At 42.6% G+C, this 24,089-nt stretch overlaps 1 protein-coding gene across 1 annotated transcript in view; it reads right to left on the reverse strand.

The window, feature by feature from the left end:
• MYO9A (myosin IXA) overlaps positions 1–24,089 on the reverse strand; it is a gene marked incomplete at its 3' end in the record, with an annotated part of 188,112 nt that overhangs the window by 60,964 nt on the left and 103,059 nt on the right. Inside the window, exons 10-11 of the mRNA XM_082488802.1 lie at positions 15,871–15,987; positions 5,766–5,900 (exon numbers count right to left, since the gene is read on the reverse strand). Of these exons, the coding sequence (XP_082344928.1) occupies positions 5,766–5,900; positions 15,871–15,987 (252 nt within the window). The remainder of the gene's footprint in view (positions 1–5,765; positions 5,901–15,870; positions 15,988–24,089) is intronic.

Raw genomic sequence — 24,089 nt, forward strand, 5'->3', positions numbered from 1 at the left:
CTCTGCACTGGGCTTAAGTTAAAGGTCAGGGAATCAAACTTCAAAAAACCAAAACAAGGTAACCCAAACCTGTTTCTTATGGATACCTAATTCTAACGTAGAAAAGATGCAGACAACCTCCGAGTCTTTTACACCAGCACATCACACCAGAAGAGCTTTCTAGAATATTTTCTTATGATATTTTAACCACATTTTCTAATTTACCTGCCTAGGATGCCGCTACGCAGATTTAAGAATACTACTTTTAAGGGGTTGTATTTTGTATATGGCAGGAGGGTTGGAACTAAATGATCTTTAAGGTCCCTTCCAACTCAAACTATTCTATGATTTTATAGTAGATATACATAATATAATATATTATATTTTATGTATATTGTGAACATTCTTAATCTGGAGAAACTCAGGTGCAATGAGGTGGCAAACGGAGCACCTCCGGACCCATTCCCCAAGGAACGGAATGACCCAAGCCGATGCTTTGGGAGACTGATGACAACTGGAGTCGTGTTTTGTTTCAATCCTGTAATCTGAAATCTTCCTATCTTAAAGGTAGTGTGTATCCATTTTTTAAAAAAATATGGGTAGTGTACCCTAAACAACCTTTTTTTTTTTTAAAAAAAAGTTACATACAATAGTGTGTAGCCAAATAATAAAACAATAACTTGTGCAGCTCGTTATTTCTCCACCTGTCATGTGGCACACAGCTGAGGGCAGCGTTTTTCAGAGAGCACCCGCTCTCCCATCTCCAATGAAAACAGAAACTTGAACCAAGCCTCCCAGTCCTCAACGGTTGTCTTCTGGTGGCTGGCTTTCGTCTTCAATGGGGACAAAGATAAAATACATTCGTGCCTAACCAGAGGGATGAAATGCAAAAAAAAAACCTCACTGGAGGGAAGGGAAAAAGAGCTCTAGGCAGTAGGAGAAAGAGCCTTTTTCATAATTGATTGTTAATTTAATTATTTGTAGTTAATTTATTTTTTGTATTTGATTTTCTCTACACGACACGCGTGGCTGCTGGGAGATGGAGCAGCATGGTGGGAGAGACTCGGCATATCCAAGATGCTTTAAAATATTGCAGATATCACAGCCATTTCACAGACTAAATAAACCACCTATCACCGTGTCCTGTGACAAACTGATGCTTTTTTTTTTTTTTTCTCCTTCATTCACTCCCTCTGCAATGAACAGATTGTTATTCATTATTTAGTCCGGACTGTGAGATTGTTCCACCTATTACACAGGGACAATAAAACCTATATGCCTCCATAAATATTTACGGAGCTTTAGATGGCTGAGCAAACATTTCATAGGACGCATTATCTTTATGAAATGAAGTTTTTCTATGTGAGGAGGCTGAGGTTTGCTGGCTGGGACATCAGGCTCACAAGAAAATAGACTTCGCTCAACACCTGAGCTCATGCCAGTTGATCACACTCCAAATAATGGTTTGGTTGTTTTTTTTTTTTTTTTCCAGTCTCAACCTCAGTTGTTCATCAATTTTTTTGAACAATAAAAGGATGTTCTGGAAATTGAGGTTTGGCAGGTAGACAAAAGGTAGAAAATAGGGTAGAAAAGAACTTTTAACAGTGGCATGGAAAGCTAGGGGATGCCTTCGCAACCTTTGCAAAGCATCAGCTGAAAATAGGGAAAGGAGGGTGGGGTGGGGGTAACCAAAAAGCCGAAGCTCAGACGAGCCTGAGCAGGGATGGAGGAAGATCGGTGAGGTCAAAGGTGACAAGGTTTGGAGAATGGGATACATAAACTTGTATTCCTGGCCCTAAGACTGCCAAAGATCTGGAAACTCAGAGGAAACTCATAGTATGGGTATCATGTTAGCGGTGACCTCCAAACTACATCGTCATACACAGCAATTATTTCATGAAATACCCTAAATTGCAAAAAAAAACCCCATGAAACCAACAACAAAACCCAGGCTACAATGCAGAAATGCTATTTTCCTCTCCCAGAAGCACCTGAGTGTTCTCTGAACCTTGTGACAGCTCTGGGCTTATCTTCTCTGCAGAGGAGGCCACTTGAGGAGGACATGGGGATGGAGCAGAACCGGGGAACAGAGAACTGCCACCAAGGTGTGATGCTCCAATAGAACCTAATGAGTCTGAGAGCTACGGGGATATCTCACCTGAATTCACCAGCCCGAGGAAGGGATGAGACCATGCTGCATGGAAGAGCTAAGCACGTCTGCACTTTGCACGGAGCTTGGTGAAGGACATCCCATCCTCCCGATGCCCAGAGCAAGCACTGCATCAGGCAGCGGCTGCAGCCACCAGCTACAGCTCCTCATCCAACCTCCACCTCACAGACCTGTGAGATACACGGGGAGGGGAGAACCACCCTTATTACCTGATGGTGCAGACTATATTTCAGGATTCCTGCAATATCAGTCTTTCTAGATTAATAAACAGAGTGTTACTGGTCCGAACCCAAGAGTTTGCCTATATAGACTGGGATTTATGAGCCTGGGCTTTACCACCCAGTTAGGGTTTGTATCTCTTGTACTTTTCCATCATCTGCTAAAGCATATCCCATGCATCACAAGTCATCACTACATTTTCCTTAGCAATCCAGAACAGTTGGTTTTAAAAAAAAAAAAGTGGTAGGGAAACATCCATAACTGTCTTTATCCAAGGCAGAACTCTACCATTTCCCATTTTTTGCCTTCTTTTATTTTCTATAGAAAGCAGGCAGAGATGCCTTATGGTTATTCTCATGGTTGGGCTCAAGGAGAGGAAGGAGGTTGGTACTGCGGAGACCTTTGCAGACTCTCGGTACGCAGCACGACAGCAGCTGTATTTATAGGAGGCATCAGGCTGAAGTCAGACTGCCCGAGGTCCGTTGTTTGCACACCGCTGGAAATAGCATTGTCTTCAGACAGAAGGCTTAAAAAAAGATTCGTAATGTGCATTGTATTAGATTTCACCGGGGGGGGGGGGGGGGAATAAAGGTTAAAATAATCCCACGCTTCTGCTAGACAACTTTGTGGTAGGTGTTTTGGTTTCCATAACACCAGCAGTATGCCACAGCAACAATTACATCATGGCTAAACACAGTTCTTGCACACAAGTTCTACTATGATTTTAAGAAAAAGCCTTGGCGATTACTAGTAGAAATGCCCAGATATCTCAGCAATCTGGCTTCGGCCTCCTGCAAGCTTTGGAGATACAAGCAGGCTATGTCCAGACACAGAGGAGGACCCCTTCTCTTCAGGTACCCAGGTCCTTGAGGTACCAATAACCCCACTTGTTTTTCAGCCATCAAGACATCAAATAAACCCTTGTAAAGCCACAAATATCTCAGATAAATTCACAGCTCAAGGCAATATAACTAATTTTGCCATCTTGAAACACTATATGAACTACCCAATCTTCATCTGTAGACTGGCAACTCTCCTTAAAATGCAGTTTAATCTTTGGGCCAGCTAGACAGGAAGGATGTTCTGAAGTCCCAAGATCTGAACTTAGAATCATAGAATCATAGAATTGCCTAGGTTGGAAGAAACCCTTGGGATCATCGAGTCCAACCATCTGCCCTACTCTACAAAGTTCTCCGCTACACCATATCCCCCAACACCACATCTAAACGTCTCTTAAACACATCCAGGGATGGTGACTCAACCACCTCCCTGGGCACTCTATTCCAATGCCCGACCACTCTTTCTGTGAAAAAATCTTTCCTAATGATCAGTCTAAAGTCTAAAATTTGTATCACCAGTTTTCTTTCCACCAAATCCACTCCTCTACACACAGTATACAACTCCCAAGGAGAGCAAGAGTAAATGATTAAACTGTATGAATAAGTCATCCAAACCTTAGCGCTCACGCAGCTGTGCAGCTTATTTATATTTATAGAAAGCAAACCATACAGAGATGACCGTATTTTCCACCGGCAGAGCTTGCAGTGCTCCAGCCCTAGACGGATGACGTGCTCCAGCGTTAAGAATTGGAACCAGCCCCTTGCAATCAGGTGCCTCCGCAACCTCTCCTCTCACCCATACAGCAAATACTGAATTTAATGACTTCATGTGCTTGACAGGTTTATAGGGAGAAAGCTAATTAGGTCAGCGGTTATAAGCCGGTCCAAGGAGAATTACAGATTGCTGCAATCAGGAGCTCTGTATATACCCTGGGCTCGGGGAGGAGCCCTGACCTGCTAAGAAATCCCGGCCCAAGCACAGGAATTCTCCTATGGATGACGGCATCTCAACTCACTCCTGCGAAGCTGGCGGAGGCTGCCGAAACGCGAGTGCCCTGAAATCCCACCTCACTAAGGTATCGTCTCTCTCCAGCTTTCAAGAAGGGTCTTCCCTCTTCAAGTCCCTTCTCAAAAGTGTTACCGTAAAAAAATAGCTATGTTGGCTTTGCAACAGTCTTTTAGTTTGTCCCTTTATGGTGGCTAATGGTAAAATAGACCTGTTCCTAGAAATCCAGACAGGTTTTCCCCTTAACTTCTTAAAACATCTATTGAGTCAGGGGCATCAGCAAAGACCAGTTAAAAAACTGAAATAAAATGGGTTTGAGCAGCTCTGCTCCACCTCACCACCTCCTTGACCAAACAACAACAACAAAAAGGGTTAACAGAGAAGCATCAAACTCTAGAGCAATCATCCCCCAAATGATCCACTCAGGGGGATCTTTTTTTGCTTAAATTAATTACCATTTATTATATTAATAACCAACATTGCTTATTTTTGACCATCCTGGTGTTCAAGGAGACTCCTCTTTCTGACTTTTCAGATCTCTTATAACACTGTAGAGGCCCAAAATGAAACTGTCAGGGTTTCTGGGATGGGCTGGTTTAATTCTTTGATCTCAGCTGGACTCAGGTCGCAGAGCGCAGCTCATCAAATACTAGCTCTACTGAAACTAACGATAAGGAGGATTTCCCTTGACCTCACCCAAAGAATTCCACCTGAAGGGAAGGCATGCAGACTGGCATGAAAAAAAGGCATTTTGTAGGTCAACAACATATTTACTGTATTATACAGCCCAATTATACATTGTGCATCCATAAAACAACAGGTACTTTAGTAGTTTTCTTGTCCTGCTTGTTGTTAGATAAAAAATAATGTTTGGAAAAGCCTCCTCCCATCCTAATGACTACGCCATCTTGTCATATATGTTACCTGCTAAATTATGGCCTGTATTTTTGTTATCTCTCTTGCAGCACATTAATTTGAGGCTGGAAAGCAACACCCAGTCTTAACAATCCTAAAGCAAAGCTTAAAGTTCAGCCTTTCCTAATCTGCCATGGCTACTGGAGGTCGTAAGGATCTCAGGTTTGACCTTGCAGAACACATATGAGAGTGACATTTTCCCTCCCTCCCCACAAATTAACAGTGGAAAGCAAAAAAAAAAAACACCAGAAGACTGGCGTGGCATTTTCAACAGATGCTGAAAAATAACTTTTATGTCATATTAAATGACATAGCAGCAAGTCCAGGCAAAGGCAAGAAAGAAATTGCTCAAGGATGAGCCCTCTGAGCATATATCACGGAGACATAAGAGCAACAGTTAAGGTCTTCAGGATGTTTGAGGATACTTGTATCCCAAAATGTTTATTTAAAACCAGCAAATCTCTGGCTGGATATTATTTTACAGTAAGTCATACGGTAAATTAGAAGTTAAATTTGAATAATTCAATGTACACTCCTTAACAAGCAAGAATTAAAGGGACAATTTAAGAACTTTATTGGTGCCACAAACTCACGTCAACACTCACCGGCATCAGAGACTAAGTATTTCCAGACCTACCTGTTCAAGTTTAAAGATGTGTTGGTTAAAGTAGTGCTGCAAGCGCTCGTTGGCAAAGTTAATGCAGAATTGTTCAAAACTATTATTTTCATAGTCTTCAAACCCGAAAATGTCAAGTACTCCAATGGATAAAGTCTGCAAGAAAAATAAGAATGCAAATTAGAATAAAATGATATAAGGTAAACGGATTATTCGTCTGCAGCGCATAATCAAAAGCATACAAACAGAATTAAATATACTTAATAGCAGGACTTTTAATTTTTACTGGAATTGTTGATATTATGCCATCTGGAAGACATCACCTACATCAGAGAAACAACACATAACTTCAGATATCTGGACAGATGGCCTTTTTCTAAAAGAAAAGTCCTTTTAGAGTTGGGGATTTTTTTGTTTGGTTGGTTTTTTTTTAATTTATAAACAAAATGCCATCTTTGAAGAAACCTGAACCCAGTTCCAAGTTATTCTATTGGACATACGAGAGTATTTATTTTTTGAGGTGAAAAACGGGGATAGGGTTGGGGAAAAAAAAGGCTTACACCGGGAAAACAGTCCACAGAAACATGTCTACAAGGTGAATACAGGGTGTCTACGCAAACGCGCTCCAGCTGCAAGCCTTCCGAAGAAACACCTGCACGGCAGGGGCTTGCACAGAAATAATCCATTGCAATGAAGGAAAATAAGTCTGGTCTGAAGGAAAAAAGTATCAAACATAAAATATCCACCTTGCGTATCAAATGGATCAGACAAACCTCTCCTACTGAGAAGCAACATGACCCAGACGGACTCGCTTTTGGAAATGTTGAGTTGCTCTCGCCTTGCTGAAGGGGATGTAAAGGTAAGGCGAAAATAGGAATCATAGAATGGTTTAGGTTGGAAGGGACCTTTAAGTTCATTGAGTTCCAATCCCCCTGCCCTGGGCAGGGACACCTCCCACTAGAGCTGGTTGCTCAAAGCTCCATCCAACCTGGCCTTCCTCACCTTCTGTGCCCTTTGAAGACTCGGCTACTGCCTGCCTTGAATGAAGGCCTCTGGGCAGGGAAGGGAACCAAGCCTCGTTTCCCATGGATGCTGTCCCAGGGCCCCATGCTCCAGCACAGCCATCCCAGCCCCTGCCACCAGGACACAAGAAATGATCTACAGGACTAGTCTAATGCTCCTCCCAGCCCAGCATCTCCAACCATGGCAGCAGGACATCCCATCCTGGGTATCTCAGCATGACTCTTCCGTGGTCCATCACCATTTTCTACCAGCGCCCACAGTTTTGGGATGAGGGAAATGGAGAGGCTCAAGTTATGTCAGGGCAGGTTTAGATTGGATATTAGGAAGCATTTTTTCACTGAAAGGGTTATTAAACATTGGAATAAGCTGCCCAGAGAGGTGGTGGATTCACCATCCCTGGAGGTGTTTAAGAAAAGGGTAGATGAGGTGCTTAGGGACATGGTTTAGAAGTGGTGGTGTTTTTATCAGGGTAGGTTAACGGTTGGACTTGATGATCTTAAAGGTCCCATCCAACCTCACTAATTCTATGATTCTATGATTCTCCCTTTAGTTTGTGGGCAACAGGTGTGTAAGGAGGTACCCATACATTTTTTTTTTAACACATTGACACCATGATCCCTCACAGCCTCTCAGGTCAAATTCTAGAAGCTCACAATAGAGAAGTGTTTTCTTTTACTAAATCCGTACCCCGTAACATAAATTGCAGGATTCAGTGAGTAACAGTTTTAAATTGCATTTTTTCCCACCACTTTGATGATTTTGTAAACCTCAACCGTATCCCACCCCAGCCTTTTCTCCAAATTGAAGAGCCAAAGCCTTTTTGGTCTCTCCTCTCACCTACAACGACCTCTTGAGACGCTCATCAAGATGTGGATGCACCAAGGTTTTCTATGCTGCCAAAATGAGGCCAACGCTGCTATGAATTCGTGGCTTGCCTTGCAACCTCCTGGTCCCCCTCCCCTCCTCCCAAACCAAACCCTCTCCCCCCATACCAGCCAGGCAAGGGGCAGCAGTGGACCCCTGGCCACACGTACGTTGGCCCGCAAGCAAGTACAACCCATCACTCCCCAGCTCAGACTATCCTTCCTTCCCTTAATGGGAGTAGAAGTGTGGACCTTTCTCCTTTGTGTAGGTACTGGTTTTCATAAAACTTGAGCCCTCTGCCTGTCAGATGGATGTGGCGAACCCGTGGGAAGAGGACATGGGGATGTGACAGCAGATAAACCTCACTGACCCAGGAAGCCAGGGTGAAAAACAAGCTTAAGTAGGTATGAATTCTGCTGCAACCTTCAAAGCTGTATATGACTGTTCTGTTAAAACAAGTAATTAATAATTACTTACAGATAAAACTCAGGCTCTGTCCACCTAGCAAGCCTGTTGTCATCAGAGAAGGAGTGAAGAGCCTGACAGACGTTCACAGAGAGGTCCACCAGAAGTTTGTTAGTGAACCACACTCTGGGGTCTAACCAAAGCCATCTCAGGTATACGTGGGCTCTGTTCATATGTTACAATTAATTAAATACAAACATTAAGCAAGGTAAAAGCACCAGCACTGGTCAAATAAACTAAATCTCAAGCAGGGAGGAGAAATGCCTCCACCTCAGAAGAACCTGAGAGCTGTCAGGCACCCTGGTTTTAATTTTATTAGTCTTATCTGCAGTCTGGATTTCCTGCAACTAGCCTAACTCCGCTGCCAGAAATGTAAACCAGACGATCCACAAGTCTCTCCGCACTTCAGTTTGTCCGTTTTCAACCGACCACGTAATGTGGGAGGAAAATATTCCTTCTGTGCTCGACTCCTGACCAGGGAACCACCTACGGTTGGAACAGACAGAGCTGCTGTGGGCAGAGCGGCCACCCGGCTTGTGAGTCGAAGCTTTGTATGACATGGACGTCGGCTACCAGAACAAGTGAACACAATAAAAAGCATAAAAGCACAACAATAAGACTCTAACCCATTTTCCCAAGAGGTTTTTGGCTACTTTATCCTTCATTCAGGCTCTTCTCCCTATTCCAGGGCCAGACTCTACCTCCGCACCCCCACCCATGCCACGACAAGGATGACTACTGAAGGTCCTTGGCCAGCTTCCCAGAAGTTTGCATCACTTGGCGAAACGCCCATGAGAAAGAGCCGTTTGACCAGAAGATGGAAAATGGGAAGTCACTGGACCAAGGACTGAGCCTGGCAGAGGGATTCGCTCTCACTCACTGCTTCCCGAGGGTCAAGCATCCTTCTCCTGCTTGTCCCAACAAACGTGGCAACCCTTTTGTTCACAGATATATTCGTTAAACAACAGTTTAACAAGTAGAAATCTTCTGCTTTTTTTTTTTTTTTTTGTTAAATAGAACTCTTTGTATAATTAGCAGCTCCTATTTTATCTATATCATACATGGAAAAAGTGATGATGGAAACCCGACAAAGTGACATTTTCTCATCTACAACACCGACGCTCTGTTCACATCGCCCTTGCGTAAGCAAATCCCAACCCAACCACCCCACCGCCGTGCAAGCTTCTCCCTATAATCCACAAGGGCTCCTTAAAATTACCCAAGACAAATGTCTCTACGGCACTACATAAAAACAAGACTTGGATGATAAAATGCTCACATTTCCAGAATCCTTACAGAATTACTGACACCAGCTCTCACAAGTGTCGTGCTGATGTGCTGTGGACGTAGTTAAGCCCCTGCCACGAGCAAACACTTTAAATGGGGTTTTCAAGCTTTCACAAATAGAATTTAATATGAAATAGCTGAGCATAAAAGAAACCTTCCTCTTTTTTTCAACGCTGGTTCATTTATTGGGTTGAAACTGCCACAAAATATATTTTAACGTGTGTGTAAATACATTTATAAAGCACAACAGAACAATTATATTTAGAATAAAATGGCTATTTCATTTATAAAGTAATCCTATTAAAAATATATTTTGAAGGTGTCTTTTTGTAAGTTTTTGTTGACACCCAAAATTAAACAAGCTCTGACAGGTAAAATGCACAGAACTTGAAAAAAAAAAATAATCTACCTTTAACAAAATCACTGCAGGAATCAAACCGCGCGTACAGGATGAGGATAGTTAATTAATTCTGTTGCGTTTGTTCCATGGGGAAAATCAGCATTTTTCTCCCATCACTATGTGGATAACTCCCAAACACCTCCAGAACACAAATTTTAAGATGTGGGGTTTTGTTTTGTTTTGTTGTTTGTTTTGGGTTTTTGCTTGTTTGTTTGTGTTTTTTGTGGGTTGATTTTTTTTTTTTTTTTTTTTTTTTTGCAGAGTTTCACGTCAGAGAAATTAGGGCAGAGCTCTGCGGTGAGTCAGGCTGTTTGCCCTCTGTTGCAGGAGGCAGCATCACAGAGCTCCCGAAGGAAAGAGGTCAGTGCATATAAGTTGGTAAAACTTTTAAAAGTGAGAAATTGGGAGTTCATGGCTATTTTTCTGCTTTCTGGCCAAAACAAAATGAATCTCATGGTACCTATGCAAAAGGTTTTCCATTATAAAGCAGCCCAAATCTACCAGTACAGAGTTATTTCTTACAGCGAGGTGAAAAAACTTATTTCATTGAGGAATGTGCAAATGAAATTCTTTTGTGAAACTGCCTGACAAAAGCATGTAATTTGGCTGGGCTTAAGATTAAGTTTGCAGTTCAATATTTAATGAAAATAATCAAAGGAATTTTACATTTACAAATCTTCTAATTCTACAGTTTCTAATTCACGCTTTGAACGAGTGCCATAAGGAAGTCATGCAAAGATGTACGATAATTTAGACGTCAATTAACAAAGTCTAGTTTATATGTTAATGTTGTTCCTTTATCAAAACTAACCTTGAAAATTAACAAGCAGGCAGCACGGACAAGCCTGCAGCAGACGACTGTATTACTTCGTCTATCAAGTCTACAGCAAAAGTCCTATAATTAAAAGCGTACAACTACAAGGATTTTTAAAATTTGGGCGAACCCTGGGTTAGGAATCACTTTCTGGTTGAGATGATAAAAAGTGACCTCATGCTTTTCTAAAACTGTCACAGTCGTGACATTTAAACACCGAGCACAAGTTTTAAGGGCTTTTGGCAAGTGGCGGCCTCGAAGCTCCATTCACGTGCCCTCCAATTCCCAAACCACCAGTAAATAGCAATAGTCGGAGCTGATTTATGTCACCCCAAATGCAGGTTGGTGATGTCATTCCACTGGGGAGGTATATTTTGGCAATCACAAACAGGTTTGCTTCCAATTCTAGAGAAAAATCTTTTTTATTATAATTTTTTTATTTTTATCTGTTTGATTTATTTTTAATTTTTTTAAAAATAATATTACTAAGCCAATACTGTAAAAAAACCAAACAAAACCCCATCACAACTAAATCTAAAAGGACTACTCCAATCTAGATCACCACAATATACACGATGACCTATTATATAAAGTGGGAAGCAGTGATTTGCCACAGATTTGGAAGTCGGGACCTAAAACTAATGAAGAGAGATATGCATTAAACCCATTGCACGTTCAGCATTTTTTCCTCTGTTTGAGGTCAGATAGCCAAGAATTAACTAGCTGATTAATTTTAAATGAGTTTTCTTCCCGGCCATGAATTCTACATTAATTCAGCCACGAATTTTCTTCATGGCCATTAATTGAAGTGGATTTTCTTCATGGTCATGAATTCGCATTCACCATCACCACCACATATGCATCACCTCATCTGAAAACAGCAGCAGGGTTATTTAGGTAGAAATGAAGATGCTTCACAAGAACCAAATGGGAAAAGCTTAAAAAAAAAAAATACTTGGAAGAAATGCCTTTCGGTCCACCACGATCTACGCTACATCATCATTTTAAGCAACGAGACGGACTTCTAACAATTCTTAACTTTATTTATGGAAGGGGAATTAAATAAGACTCTGAGGTTTAGTAATCTCGTTCTCAAGAGGAAGAAAAGTCTCTGACCTCATTAATAAAGGTCAAATTTCAGACAGTTTGTAGGGGATCACGAGAACATAAAAGAAGCTAAAAATGACAGAGAGAAGACCAAGGAAAACAGAGTCGGAGCGAAACCGATACACAGCAGCATCGCTATGAGCATAAAACAAGCGGCATCAAATAACTTATTCACAACTCTCTTCTGAAATAATATGCTACGAATCCTGTCAGCAAGCAAGATAAGCCAAATCCCACTGTGTTTTCCCAAAATAATTCACTGTACATTTAACTAAATTTGGATATCAAAGGTCTGATTTACATCTTCCAAATACTTACTTGAAAAACAGTGGAAGAACAACTGCCGGGTGTTTATTTTTTCTACCCAGCTTCATCTTTTGATCTTCTCCTTACTGCTGACACCAAATAAACACACATATTGGGATATGAAAATTGTCTCCATTCCCATTATCCCAAGTCCTCTTGGGGCATGGTCTTTGTTAGGATCTAGGTCTTCTTCCCACCTACCACCAAACCACATGGTCCACCAGCAATTAAATACACTTAGCTAGCTATAAATAGCCTCCTCGGCAAATGCAGCCTGCACCGAGGAGCATTATGTCCACCACTGCTTTGATTGAGCATGAGTTTTGGTCCACAAGGTTGTGCAATGCCTTCTTCTGCAACCTCCAGCCTTCACATCAAAGCCGCAAGCTACCACAACCAGGTGAACGGTAGCTTTGGTCAAGCCAACTTTTGTGAAGGTTATACCAGCTCTCGAGAGTTTTTATAGGGCAGCCATGCATGACCACCGAAATCCAAATGTACACTCCTAAAGAGTGTACATTTCCTCCTTTCAGGTGAGATGGCCCCATGGTGCCACAGCCCATCTTGCAGGAAGGAATGATTTCTTTGCCTGCAGGGCCGCCCTTTCCAACACCTTTGGTTTGAGTTGAAAAACGTTAAGAAACAAGGAGAAGGAAAAACATAAAAGAAGCCTTTGGGTACCCAAGCACCGGCTGCTGCTTTCCGCCGCGTGAAACTCGAGTGGGAGCTCATCAGCTGGACAGACACCATTGTAGACTCACGGAATGGTTTGGGTTGGAAGGGACCTTGAAGATCATTGACTTCCACCCCTCCGCCATGGGCAGGGACACTTCCCACTAGACCCAAGCCTGGTTTCATCCCCCAAGGTCAGATCTGAAACTGGGGCCGTACCCCACCAAAAAACATTTAGATGTGGTGTTGGGGGATATGGTGTAGGGGAGAACTTTGTAGAATAGGGCAGATGGTTGGACTCGATGATCCCAAGGGTCTCTTCCAACCTAGACAATTCTATGATTCTAAGAGACACGCTTTCATATTCATTTTTCTCATCAACTTCAGACGCCCTTCTCCTCCCATATGCACTCTGAATTCAGACGGTTTTGAGGCTTATATGACATGACTGTCATATAAGCAAGCCCTCTGCCAAAAATCCATCATCTGACAACCTTCTGAACCTTCACCACCTGCGGGATTATTTCAAAATATATCTTAAAAATCAGAGGAATATTGGTGGCAAGTGTGGGCTGGGATTAAGCCAGGACAGTCGCTGCAGGGTGAGTCGCATATTGCTCACCCACTGCAAACTCAGGAGTCAGGAACCTTTCGTGGTGAGGTGCAAGACTGTTTTTCTTTTATAAGAAGACTCAGTGTGTTTAGGAGATATTTTTGAGGGAAGTGATAGATGCCAAGTAGATGTCATCCAAATGATGAGATCTTGCCTTGCAGCGAGAACCTAATCCCAGGGTCCGGAGATGTCCCTGTTCCCAGTCTACCTTCCAGTTATTTGTTGGTGTTGCCCAACCTCAAGACCACATATGGGAGGGTTAAGAAGAACCTATATCCTCATTTGGGGTTTCTCCAAGCACAAGCTGAAAAGGATTTCAAGAGGATTGTGAAGTGGTAGGAAAAAAACAAATTAATCAGCATCAGCTCGGTTCCTCCAGGGCAGAGAAGGGTGGTAATTGCTGGTTGGTGTCTCAGCGGCAGCTGCAGAGCCCGGGATGCCGTCGGCCGCTTGTTGGCGGCGGCGTTATTCCTTGAGGGCAAAGGAACAGCTATTCCCAGCCCTGCCTGGTCCAGGCAGGTGCCTCTCCTCCCTCTGTGCTGGAAAGACCCCAGGTCAGGGGCTAAAAAAAAGGGCGAGAAGGTGACGCTGTAGAACAACTCAAGAGAAAATTGGCTGGTCAATGTTTAACGAAGCTGCTCTCTGCAGCTCTGCACAACACACAAACTCTCTTCTTTAACCTCTCCACCCGTAAACCAGGCAGGAATCATTTTCGTGATTTCTGGGAGATCTGCAAAAATCAATCAATGTTCATAGAGGACTCTGAAGATAAACCTAATCACACTCCGGTCTCTAGAACTGCATATTTCTTGGTATTTTGTGCACTCCCTTCCTGTTTCAGAAAACCTGGCCCGCATACAGCCCAGGACCGCCTTGCTGGATCTCACTGCCAGTATGAGCCTGCACGTTCCTGCAGCTCCGGGTCCTGGGCATTTGCCAGCGAAGGCGGATCTGCTCTGGCGCAAGGGCAATGCCACTCCCGGTGCTCGCTGCCCAACCTGGATCTTATTGCTACACTGTGCAATTTTGGGGGAAAAAAAAAAAAAAACCAAAAAACAAAAAAAAAACCAACACCAAAACCACAACCTGGAAATGCTGGAAACAGTACGAATTTGGGCTATTCTGGCTCTTACCTGCTGAGATTTGAGGTCAGGAACCAAAGTTTAATGGCCCATAAACACCTACCGTTGTGTCCTGCTATTACAGACATGCTGACTAAGCAAGCAACAGTGTCCTAGTCTGATTTTGTATTTAAATATTACAGAACAGATAATATTTTTTTAAATCATTGGATCATTAAAAAAAATTAATATTAATTAGGGCTTGAGATGCATGTCCTTGTCAAAACGAATCCACCTTTTCTGCTTCACCATATACACTGTTGTTGTTTGGTTGTTGGTTTTTTGTTTTGTTTTGGGTTTGTTTTTTTTTTTCTGACAGCCCAGACAAAATTTTTGATGACTTGGGAAAAAAAAAAAAAAAAAATCAGGAAAGAACACAACAATTTCTGGTAAAATATTAAACAGAGGGAGAGAAAGCACGTGCAGCCAGAAGACACACTGGACATTACCCACTTTAACAACCTTTCTTGTCAGAAAAGCGTATTACTAAATTTTATACGCATGTATTTATTTCCAGTCTATAATTACACTCCGCAAGCATTTCTACGGAGTTAAATAAAGGACCAGCTACACTGCAAGCCTCTGCCACTTTGGTCCTACCGCCTAATTCAAACGTAATGTTAGTGCTTAGCAAACAATTCTCCTTTTGGCAGCTGTGGCTTCAGCTCGGGTGTACAAACCTCCCCAAAAAACCAACACGCACTGCTGGCCCATGCCCAAAATTTCCAAGCCAAGGGTGGCTGGCGAGCGGCAAGCACGTGTGTGCGTGGATGTATCCGTACACCCATACTTTTTGGAGTCAGCATCTCCCCGCCGCAATGAGCGTGTATGAATACATGAGAGGTTTTGGAGAGGATGTCCTGGGTCGTGGCATCCAGCCCTGCTATCGCAGGAAACGTCATGTCAACCCTTCCATAAATTCTTTGGGAAAGCAGTTCGGCACTGCGCCGACTTCACTCTTACCATTGTGACCTTTTTTTCCTCCTTAATCTCACTTTCCTGGTTGTTATAGATGTGCTATCTCAGTACCTACCGACACCACAGCTTGTGCACCTTTTAAAATTATTTTTTAATAATATTTTTATTGAGCAACTTCATCAAAACACCTCGCATTAGCAAGATCTCCCCTTTTTCCTCTCAATTATACACGGCCCTACAGTTTTACGCACAAGGAAGAAAATTATTTGGCATTGAACCTGGAGGGGGTGGCTTTTGTGGCTACAACCAAACCACTTCCCCAGCCGCTTTGAGGATATATTATTCGAGGTGCTTCACCCTTCCCAGCTCAGCAAACGCCACTTAAAATAACGACGTAGTCAGTCTAAAATATTAACCGAGGAAAACTTAACTTTTTGTTAAGCAATGTGCTATTAGGAGCTTGGGTAATGTTTTATCCCATAGTTACCTATTTTAAAAAGACAAGAGCGTAGCCAAACGAGCTGGCAAGACGTTACCTTGGTGCTTTCCTCCATGTCCTTTGAGTTGAGGAGCGCGTGGTTAATCCTGAACACTATCCAGTCGAACAGGGCGCTGTACAACGATTTAGCCATGGAGTTTCGCACGGTCACAGCCTGAAAGAGAAAACAAAAAAAGGTGGTTGGAAACAATTCCTGCTCTGCACTAAAATGGGTTTTGCTTCCCGAATTCCTGTGTCCAACATTCATATTTCTCCCTTGCCAAAGCTTTTGTCTACTATTTTAATTTATGCTGCATACGCCAACAGTCCTGACGCCGGCAGGGGCCATGAGATGTGCCCCCTGACTTTGGCTTGGTTTCCTTTGGTTCATTCAAGCAGATGATGCGCAAGATCACACCATAAATCTCATCACTGGCAGCAAAAGGAAAAAAAATAAATATCTTTCTCTATATATATAAAAATTGTATTTAACTTCAGCAAGTTCCTTGCAGAGTTTATTCAGGAAGAAGGAAAGAGGAGGGTGGTATTGCACAGCAACGGTAGCAAGCGATGTGAAAGCCCACGCTGGGGCAGGCAGCGCCTGGTACCAGCACAAGGCTCGCAAAGAGGGAGGCTAAGACTCCTATAGTAAATCTGTGAATGTTACTGAAAACTTGAAGTTTTCCAGGTACTGCCAGCAGGAGCTACAAATCACGGCAGGCAGATTCACTGCTCTCCTAGAAAGGGGAATAATAGCTCTGAAGCGCCACCCCCACCACGGTGCTCTCGGCCACAACGCAAAGAGATTTTGTTTGATCAAAAGCGATGAAAACCAAGATCGCAGGAGGGTACCTGGGCTGCATTTTCCCAAACATGCGTGCTTTGGGACAGGTACCTACATACATAACCATAAAGCAGTAATTCATATTTAAGTGCTATCTTTGTTCTTGCTGCTTGGGATTCTTCCTTGGTTTAAATTAATACCTTGAGTTGTATTGCAGTGCCCTGGTACACACTAATCACTTAAAATCTTACGATACCAGCCGTGACCGTTAAATTTCGGTTCATTTTAGCCACTGTACAAGAATAAACAAGAGAACAAAATGTTCACGCATAACTATTTCAATAAAACCTTCAACTATAACAAATCGGTGGCTTGTCACACATTGCCTTGAAATCCTTCTCACCAACCCTCCCATCAAGGTACATCATCCAAGTGGCCTTATTTCACCGACCCAGAGCAAAAGAACAAAGCTCACGTAGCATCATTTATCTTCCATGAGCTTGTTCCCACCTCTTTTTCCTTTGGATTTTTTGTAATAGCAACTTTTCGCGTGATTACATGCTGTTCTGCCAACGTTTCGCTCTTAACGAGCCATTAATCCCGTAGGTGGCTTTGCTTTCTCTCCCTCGCGAGTTGGAAGAGGAGAAGGCAGTAACGCGGTCCGTGACTCCTGCCGTGATCCCAACCACCCCAGCCCAAGGACGCTCACGAGCCCACAGTGTACATAAGCCTCCATACGCTGTTAACCATTGCTCAGCGGCAATAAACCGCTGTCAGATGAGCCACGTTGCAAGGATAATTACTAAATATTGCAACAATTAAGAAGGAATTGCTCGCCCCCCCCAAAAAATCATTGCTACAAACCGAAAACAAGCGTACGATGAAAATGTATGAGCAACGGGACCGAAAGGATTTGTTGTAGCACAGACCAAAATAGCGCTTTTAAAGACTGAGTGTGAGCTGTTGAAAGGTCTGAGTTATCCAATAAGTGTTGGAAAGCGGCCGGCATTTAGAAATACAAACAGGTCTAGTTTCCAGCAACTGTTTTTTCTTCCCTTTACTGAAGAAAAGGTTTTGGGAAGGATTTTTTTTTTTTTTTTTGCTGTTTTTGTTACAAGCAGCACGGGTTGGTTTGGTTGTTGTGCTTTTTTGTTTGTTTTTGTTTTGTTTTGGGTTTTTTTTGCTGTTGTTTATATTTTTTACATTTTCCTGAAATATGGGGGAATATTTCAGTGATGAATAGAAAATTTCAAGACCAATTCTCTGACCCCATGCTCCATCTCAGCTTATTTAATCGGATAAGGCTGGAAAACAATCAGCGCCTCTGTCACACCAGAAAAATCACTCTCTGGGGAAAAACGAAGGCCAAGACCCAGGAACATTTCTCACTGCCGTAATGCTTCGTCCTAGCATAAACCAGCCCAATTAAACTGCTCCAACACGAAGATGTGCAATTAAAAACAAAAACCATCTCTATTTAAAGCCAACGAAAAATGGCATCGTTTCCTCTATGCAGTCACGTCTGAGTTTATATTGCAATACTTTTCTTTCCCCCTTTTATTAGAGGCTCTAAGGGATGTGCAGGACTTTACCGCTGAATTTGCCTCTTTTTTCCTACAACAGGTGAGGATATTGTTAAACCTGCAGCACCTCAGCATTGCCCAGTTTCCTCCAGGGATGCGCAGGGCAGGCTATAAGCCATCACTCGCTTCTTCCCAAGATGGGCTTTGCTACATGGCAAGCTGGGAAGGCCATGAAGAGCTGCTCCCCTCGCTACGCTTGGGACCCAAAAACGTGATCAACGGCCCAGATCTCACATTCTTCAACAGTTATTTTTAGAAGTGATGGCTGTATCATAAGAGCTGGTAGGAAACTCCTGGCAAAGCAATGTATAGGGAATATAGGGGGGGTGGAGCACACGTACACATGGATCTCATTTGCAAATTTGTTGGCTCCTCATAAGCCAATTTCTTCTCTCCGTCAGAGACAAATCCAGAAAACTCCTGGACAGACACGTCGTCACAGAGGAATTGTGGTGGTGTGAGCAGCACTTTGCTCCGCACGCTCTCCCAGATGATGAAACGCAGCGGGGGCCAAAACTGGGATGCTTGTGTCGCCTCATCATATGCACGGTCTCCTCCTGGCAGAATTTCCACCACAGAGCAAAGAAATCTGGTTTCCAACACTCAAGATGCTCCTGCAGGCTATGGGGCCACCCCAAAACCCACTCTCCAAGCTCAGATCCCCATACCATGACAGACCTGCTTGTGGGGAGTGATGTCCACCAGCACTGGGAACAAAGCTGTAGTACCCAAACCAGCAGCACCTTTCTAAAATGAGATATTTTTAATTGGCTCAAAGAGTTGAAGACAGCACTTTGCCTTCATGCAACATCCATTTATAAAATACCAGCAGGGACATTAATCTATTTTATATGACTCAAGAGTTTAGTTGGTTGGGTTTTTTTCTTCATTTCAATGGAGTATTTCTTCTTGAGAATAGTTCCTGGATGACGTTACCTTATAGATAAAGCCCCTCACTATCCAAAAGAGATATCAAACTACCTCATCTGAGGACCATCAGGGAACATTACTTCATTTCAAATTAAGGAGCTGCTGCAATTTCAAGAGTATGATTTCATGTTTCCCCCCAAATTGTTGAAATAGTCAACTTCGAAAACAAGTTTTCCACTTTCATTTTTGATTTCAGCCATCCACCTTGTTATTCAAGACAGGATTGTACTATGCGCTTACATCCACTCCTATGCAGCAAAGCATTTAAAGCGAGCGTTTAAATATTTATTTCTGTATTTATTGGGGCATTTATGAATTCCTGTATTTATTATCCTACATATATTAAAGGCGAATATTCTCTGAAATATACAGCACGTGTTACATATGTCACCTACAGCTTCTTGGCTCTTCTGCAGGTCTTATGTGACATTTAGGCAGATCTGGAACACCGTGGCACTCATCAAACCCTTTTTATTTCGCTCACAAAGCAAAATAAAAATAGCTCCTGCAATGCCAAAACAAATCTCTCGGGGATCAAAGCTAGCACAACATCTTGCACGCACGCAAAAATATTGCTGATTTGAAAACAAAATAGATCAAACGCATTTTGACTCGCCGATTCAGGAAATAAGCTGAAGACAAGGTTTTAATCAATAGGTTTCCTGCGTATCAGGCTAGCAAGGACAAATATTTTATTTATTCTGTGGTAGTAATGCCACTTGCTGGGGTTGGCCAACTTTTGCTAAGATCCTGATGTAAGATATTTGGGGTTCTTCATACGATTGCATTGCCAAATTAATCAGCCTGAAAGTTTTCACGATGGCCATCGGATTTGGGCTACCTTAAAAATAGCTATACTTTTGAAAACATCTTCTGCCAAAAGGAACAAAGGGAAGACAGACTTACGAATTAAAATCTCTCTTTGAAGTGTTTTGGAGCAAGGACTTACAGTTTCAGCAGCGACAGCCTGTGTTTTAGAGACGGCAAAAGATATAATCTAAGAAAACCAAACTTGCTCAAATTAAAAGCCTCCGTAAAACACAGTTGTATAAGTTCAGTAGATTCTTAATTCTTAAGATTACAAACTCTTTAAACACATATGAGCACATCTTCTGTCTGCCGCTGTTCCTGCAGCATCGCCACCGCTCCCCACCCCAGGGTCAGGATTCCTTACTCCTGCTATTCTGCACCCAGCTGAGATTTGAAACTCTGAGTGAAGGTCTTTTTCTGCCAGCATTATTCAAAATACTTGCCTGTACGCAGGATAATCCAGGGAAAGCAAAAGGGTTAGAATGCCCCCCAAACTTATAAATGGAAAAAGTAGGGAATCAAGTTAAAAAAAAAAAAAAAAGAAAGAGGCACTGACACTCTAATTTGTGTGCCTGTTTAAAAAAAAAATTAAAATTTTATTTTATTGATTGCAATCAAATTCCAGGAATCAATATTTTAAAAAATTATTATCTATGAAATTTTGACAGGCTTCTTTGCTATAACAATACCGTCTTCACATTACACAGCAATTACACAGCCCCATACTACCTTCTCCCACAGAAACAATGACTCACAAAGAGCAAAAACCAGAAAAAAGCTGTATGTGATGATGTAAAAGGGTGGTATTTTAATATACGTGGTTTTTTTTTTGCACTGCTTCTGTTTGTTGCTGTTAAAGCCTGTGCAGGGGGTTGGATGGCCGGAGCCAGTACGGCTCTCAAGAAAAAAATATATCATATTTTTAATAAATGCCAGAATGATGGTTTCTTTCACTTTGCTACATATTCAGAAACCACAACAGCTTATCCATAGATAACCAAGATTAAAGCACCCTTTTCACTTCCTAAACCAGCAACTTTTTACTCACCCTGCCACGACTTAACTTTAAAAAAAAAAATTAAATAAATGTAAGGGAGCACTTTTATGCTACAAACTGCCAGTTGAATTTTATGGCTTTAAATACTGAAAAAAAAATAAACATGGACTGCCACGAATGTAGCGCTTCACAAGCAGACGGGCCCCTTTGCTGTAAAGCTCAGGCACTGGATGTACCGACTGAAAAACTCATTAGAAAAAAAACCCCAAAACTCTTCTTACTTCCAACTTCTTTTCAAACCTCAGGTCGTTCCCCTGTATGTCTCCCTGGGCCTCCTCGGAGCTGCAGGGCTGCCAGAAATAGTAAAACTCAGGCTTGGATTCGTGCAAAGTCCACGTTGGCACTGCAGTGTCACAAATCTTCTAGACTCTGGACTTGATCCTGGAGCCAAACCCAGGAGAAACCTCCAGGTCGGCTCTTCGAAGGAAAGCACAGGTGGTTGTTGTAGGGGCAACATCAGTATTTAAGATATAAGTACCTAACAACGTGTAATCTAGTGGGGAATCTTCTATCCCGAAATACATCTTGAATCGAATGCAGGCTGCCATCAAGGTGGCCCACGACAACTGAGCTGAGCTCAATCCACTTTTTATTTATACGCATGGATGGGTTTGGTCCTCAGTGACAGCTTAATTCAAGATACCCTTACCAAACATAGCTCTTGATTTCATCTTAACGGCACAGCCCAGCAGAGACGAGATGCCAAGCTCTGCCCTGCTTTTGGACATCGGCTCCTTGTAAAACCAATAAAGGTGAAGAGATGCCCACAAACCAGTGGCCAGAGCCCTTGGTCTTCGTTCTGCTGACTCTGGCTTCTCCCCCTCCAGTGCCACTCCAGACCCTGAAGGCCACGGTGGTGACCTGCCCTCCCGGCAGACACCCAGTTAACCTTTTACAGACATTTTCGCACAATCTACTGGGATAAAAAGTTCTCCAGTGTGCCACCTGCAATCCTTATCGGATTCAGCGTTTATATTGTTGACCAACCCAATATTTGAGCAAGAGCAATCAATAGTTTGATTCTAACAACAAAACCTCAATTATTTATAAGTTTTTCAGACCAAGGGAAATAAATAAAGCCTGGAGAATAAAGGATGAGTGGAAACAAATGCTGAAGGGCTTTGCAAGGCAAAAAGCACCGGTTTATCCTGCACAATAATAATGAATTGCCCCAATATCCCAGGGATTGCACATCCCAGGTAGCAGAAGCCAAACAGATCCTGCTGAAGGATCAAGATGCTGCTGGAAGCTACGTGGGTTTAATCAAACACTTCCATAGCTGAGCATTTTCTGGCGTGTGGACCCCAGTAGCTCCAGAGAGATCCAGAGAGATACTGAAACGCAAAAGCCAGACCCTATCTCAAATTGCTCCATCCAAAGCAAACCAGCCATAGACCGTATCTGGAACGGCAACCGGCCTCTGACATTCAACTTTAAACATTTTTGACCCAAACAAAAACACAGCATGAAGGGCTCTTGTAACCAGCATAAACACTTCCACTAACATTTTGTTTAAAAAAAGCCTGCGCAAAATAAATAACCTTTTCTGTGCAGTGCATCACTCCACGCGGAGACTCAGAAAACGAGAAGGCGGCAGAAGCAAAGCAATGCAAAGCTCATCCCTTTTGTTATCACTTAGAAGAGCATTATATTGATGCACTGATCAATTCCGGGTATGGAATGATTCCCGAGTGGTATTTAAGAGCCAACTCCAGACCTCTAAAGACTTTAAACATCTTAGCTCATGGAGAGATCTGCCCATCTTCCCTCAAGGCTAATGCAAAGGACAAGATAGACTGGACAACCAGAACAGAAAGGCCGGGTGATGGATTTTTTCGGTACTGGCAGCTCTTATGCCCAGTTCATCAAAAAAGCAATTAATATTATATTTTAACAGCCACTGAGTTTGCTCAGGAGGGATGCTGAGCATCACTCCATCACTACTATCTCCTGAGTGTAGGAGGCACCACATGCTCCTCTACAGAAAAGTGAGGCAGAAAAACCCAAAGACCATTTTGCACAGAAAAAATGCCCCTTAACGCACACGTACTGGAGAGCAGCAATCTATTTTGAGTCACTATTGTAAAAAAAGCAGCTTACGAAGGGTGCATGTGCCCAGAGCTGGGTTTTTGGACCCCAGTTCCTAAGCACAGACTCAGTTAATGAGAAGTGGACTTAAAAAGTAGAACTGGAGAGTAAGCATAAGCACCAAACCGAATTAAAGCCCTAACGAGGATTAAAAACCCACAGAGTTTATTAACTGTGACAGCGTGCAACCCTTATCCTATTTCTTCCGCATTATGCAAATCTATGAAACACCCATAAAGACATGCTGAACGACTCGGTTGGTCAACACGACGTTATCACACCTTCACCAATTTTCAGTCAATGTAATCCTGTTAAATCCTTTCCAATTTTTCACCAGGGGACAACGTAGATGTGGGAGCGAGGTCAGTGACACCTTCTCCAGGATAAACCCATTGCCAGCACCTGTGTTCCCTACAAATACAAAACTCCCATCCATTCCCCAAAAAAATCTTGACAAGCAACTCTCCTTGCAAACTTCCCAATAAGAACTTGCAATAGGCTCCAAAAATTAATTCGTTAAAATAGGAACAACCTCGATACAGCCGTAGAAACTACCTATAGATTTTTCCTCTCCTAGTGACCCAACAGCTCTTCCGTAACACGTACATGGACACACGGGTCTGCGGGTGTTTCCTCCCCTCTAGGAAAAAAATAAGCAGTGTACGCTCTCCTTTCAGACCCGTATCAACAAATACGTACAAAAACCCATTAGACTAATTCCAGGATGGCAAGAAACGTTTCTTTCTGAGTGCAAAGCTTGCAAGATGATGTAAAACACAAAGACGGGAGTAAAGTTCTTTAAGTAAAGCCAGACACCACAAAATACGTTTGCTGCTTGTGTATAACTGAAACAGAGATTCCTCTTCTCTTCAGGAAATAAGATATGAACACAGGAAGAAAGGAAATATCCCCTTCTCCCTTAGGCCCTTTGATAGACTTCCTATAATTTCTATACAAGGATGAAAGGTGCTTCCAATGAAATGTTCAGGGGAAAAAAAATAAAAAAGCAGCACGAGGATTCTTCC

Source organism: Vanellus vanellus (assembly GCF_965231255.1).
Source record: "Vanellus vanellus genome assembly, chromosome: 11".
Classification (NCBI taxonomy): Eukaryota; Metazoa; Chordata; class Aves; order Charadriiformes; family Charadriidae; genus Vanellus; species Vanellus vanellus.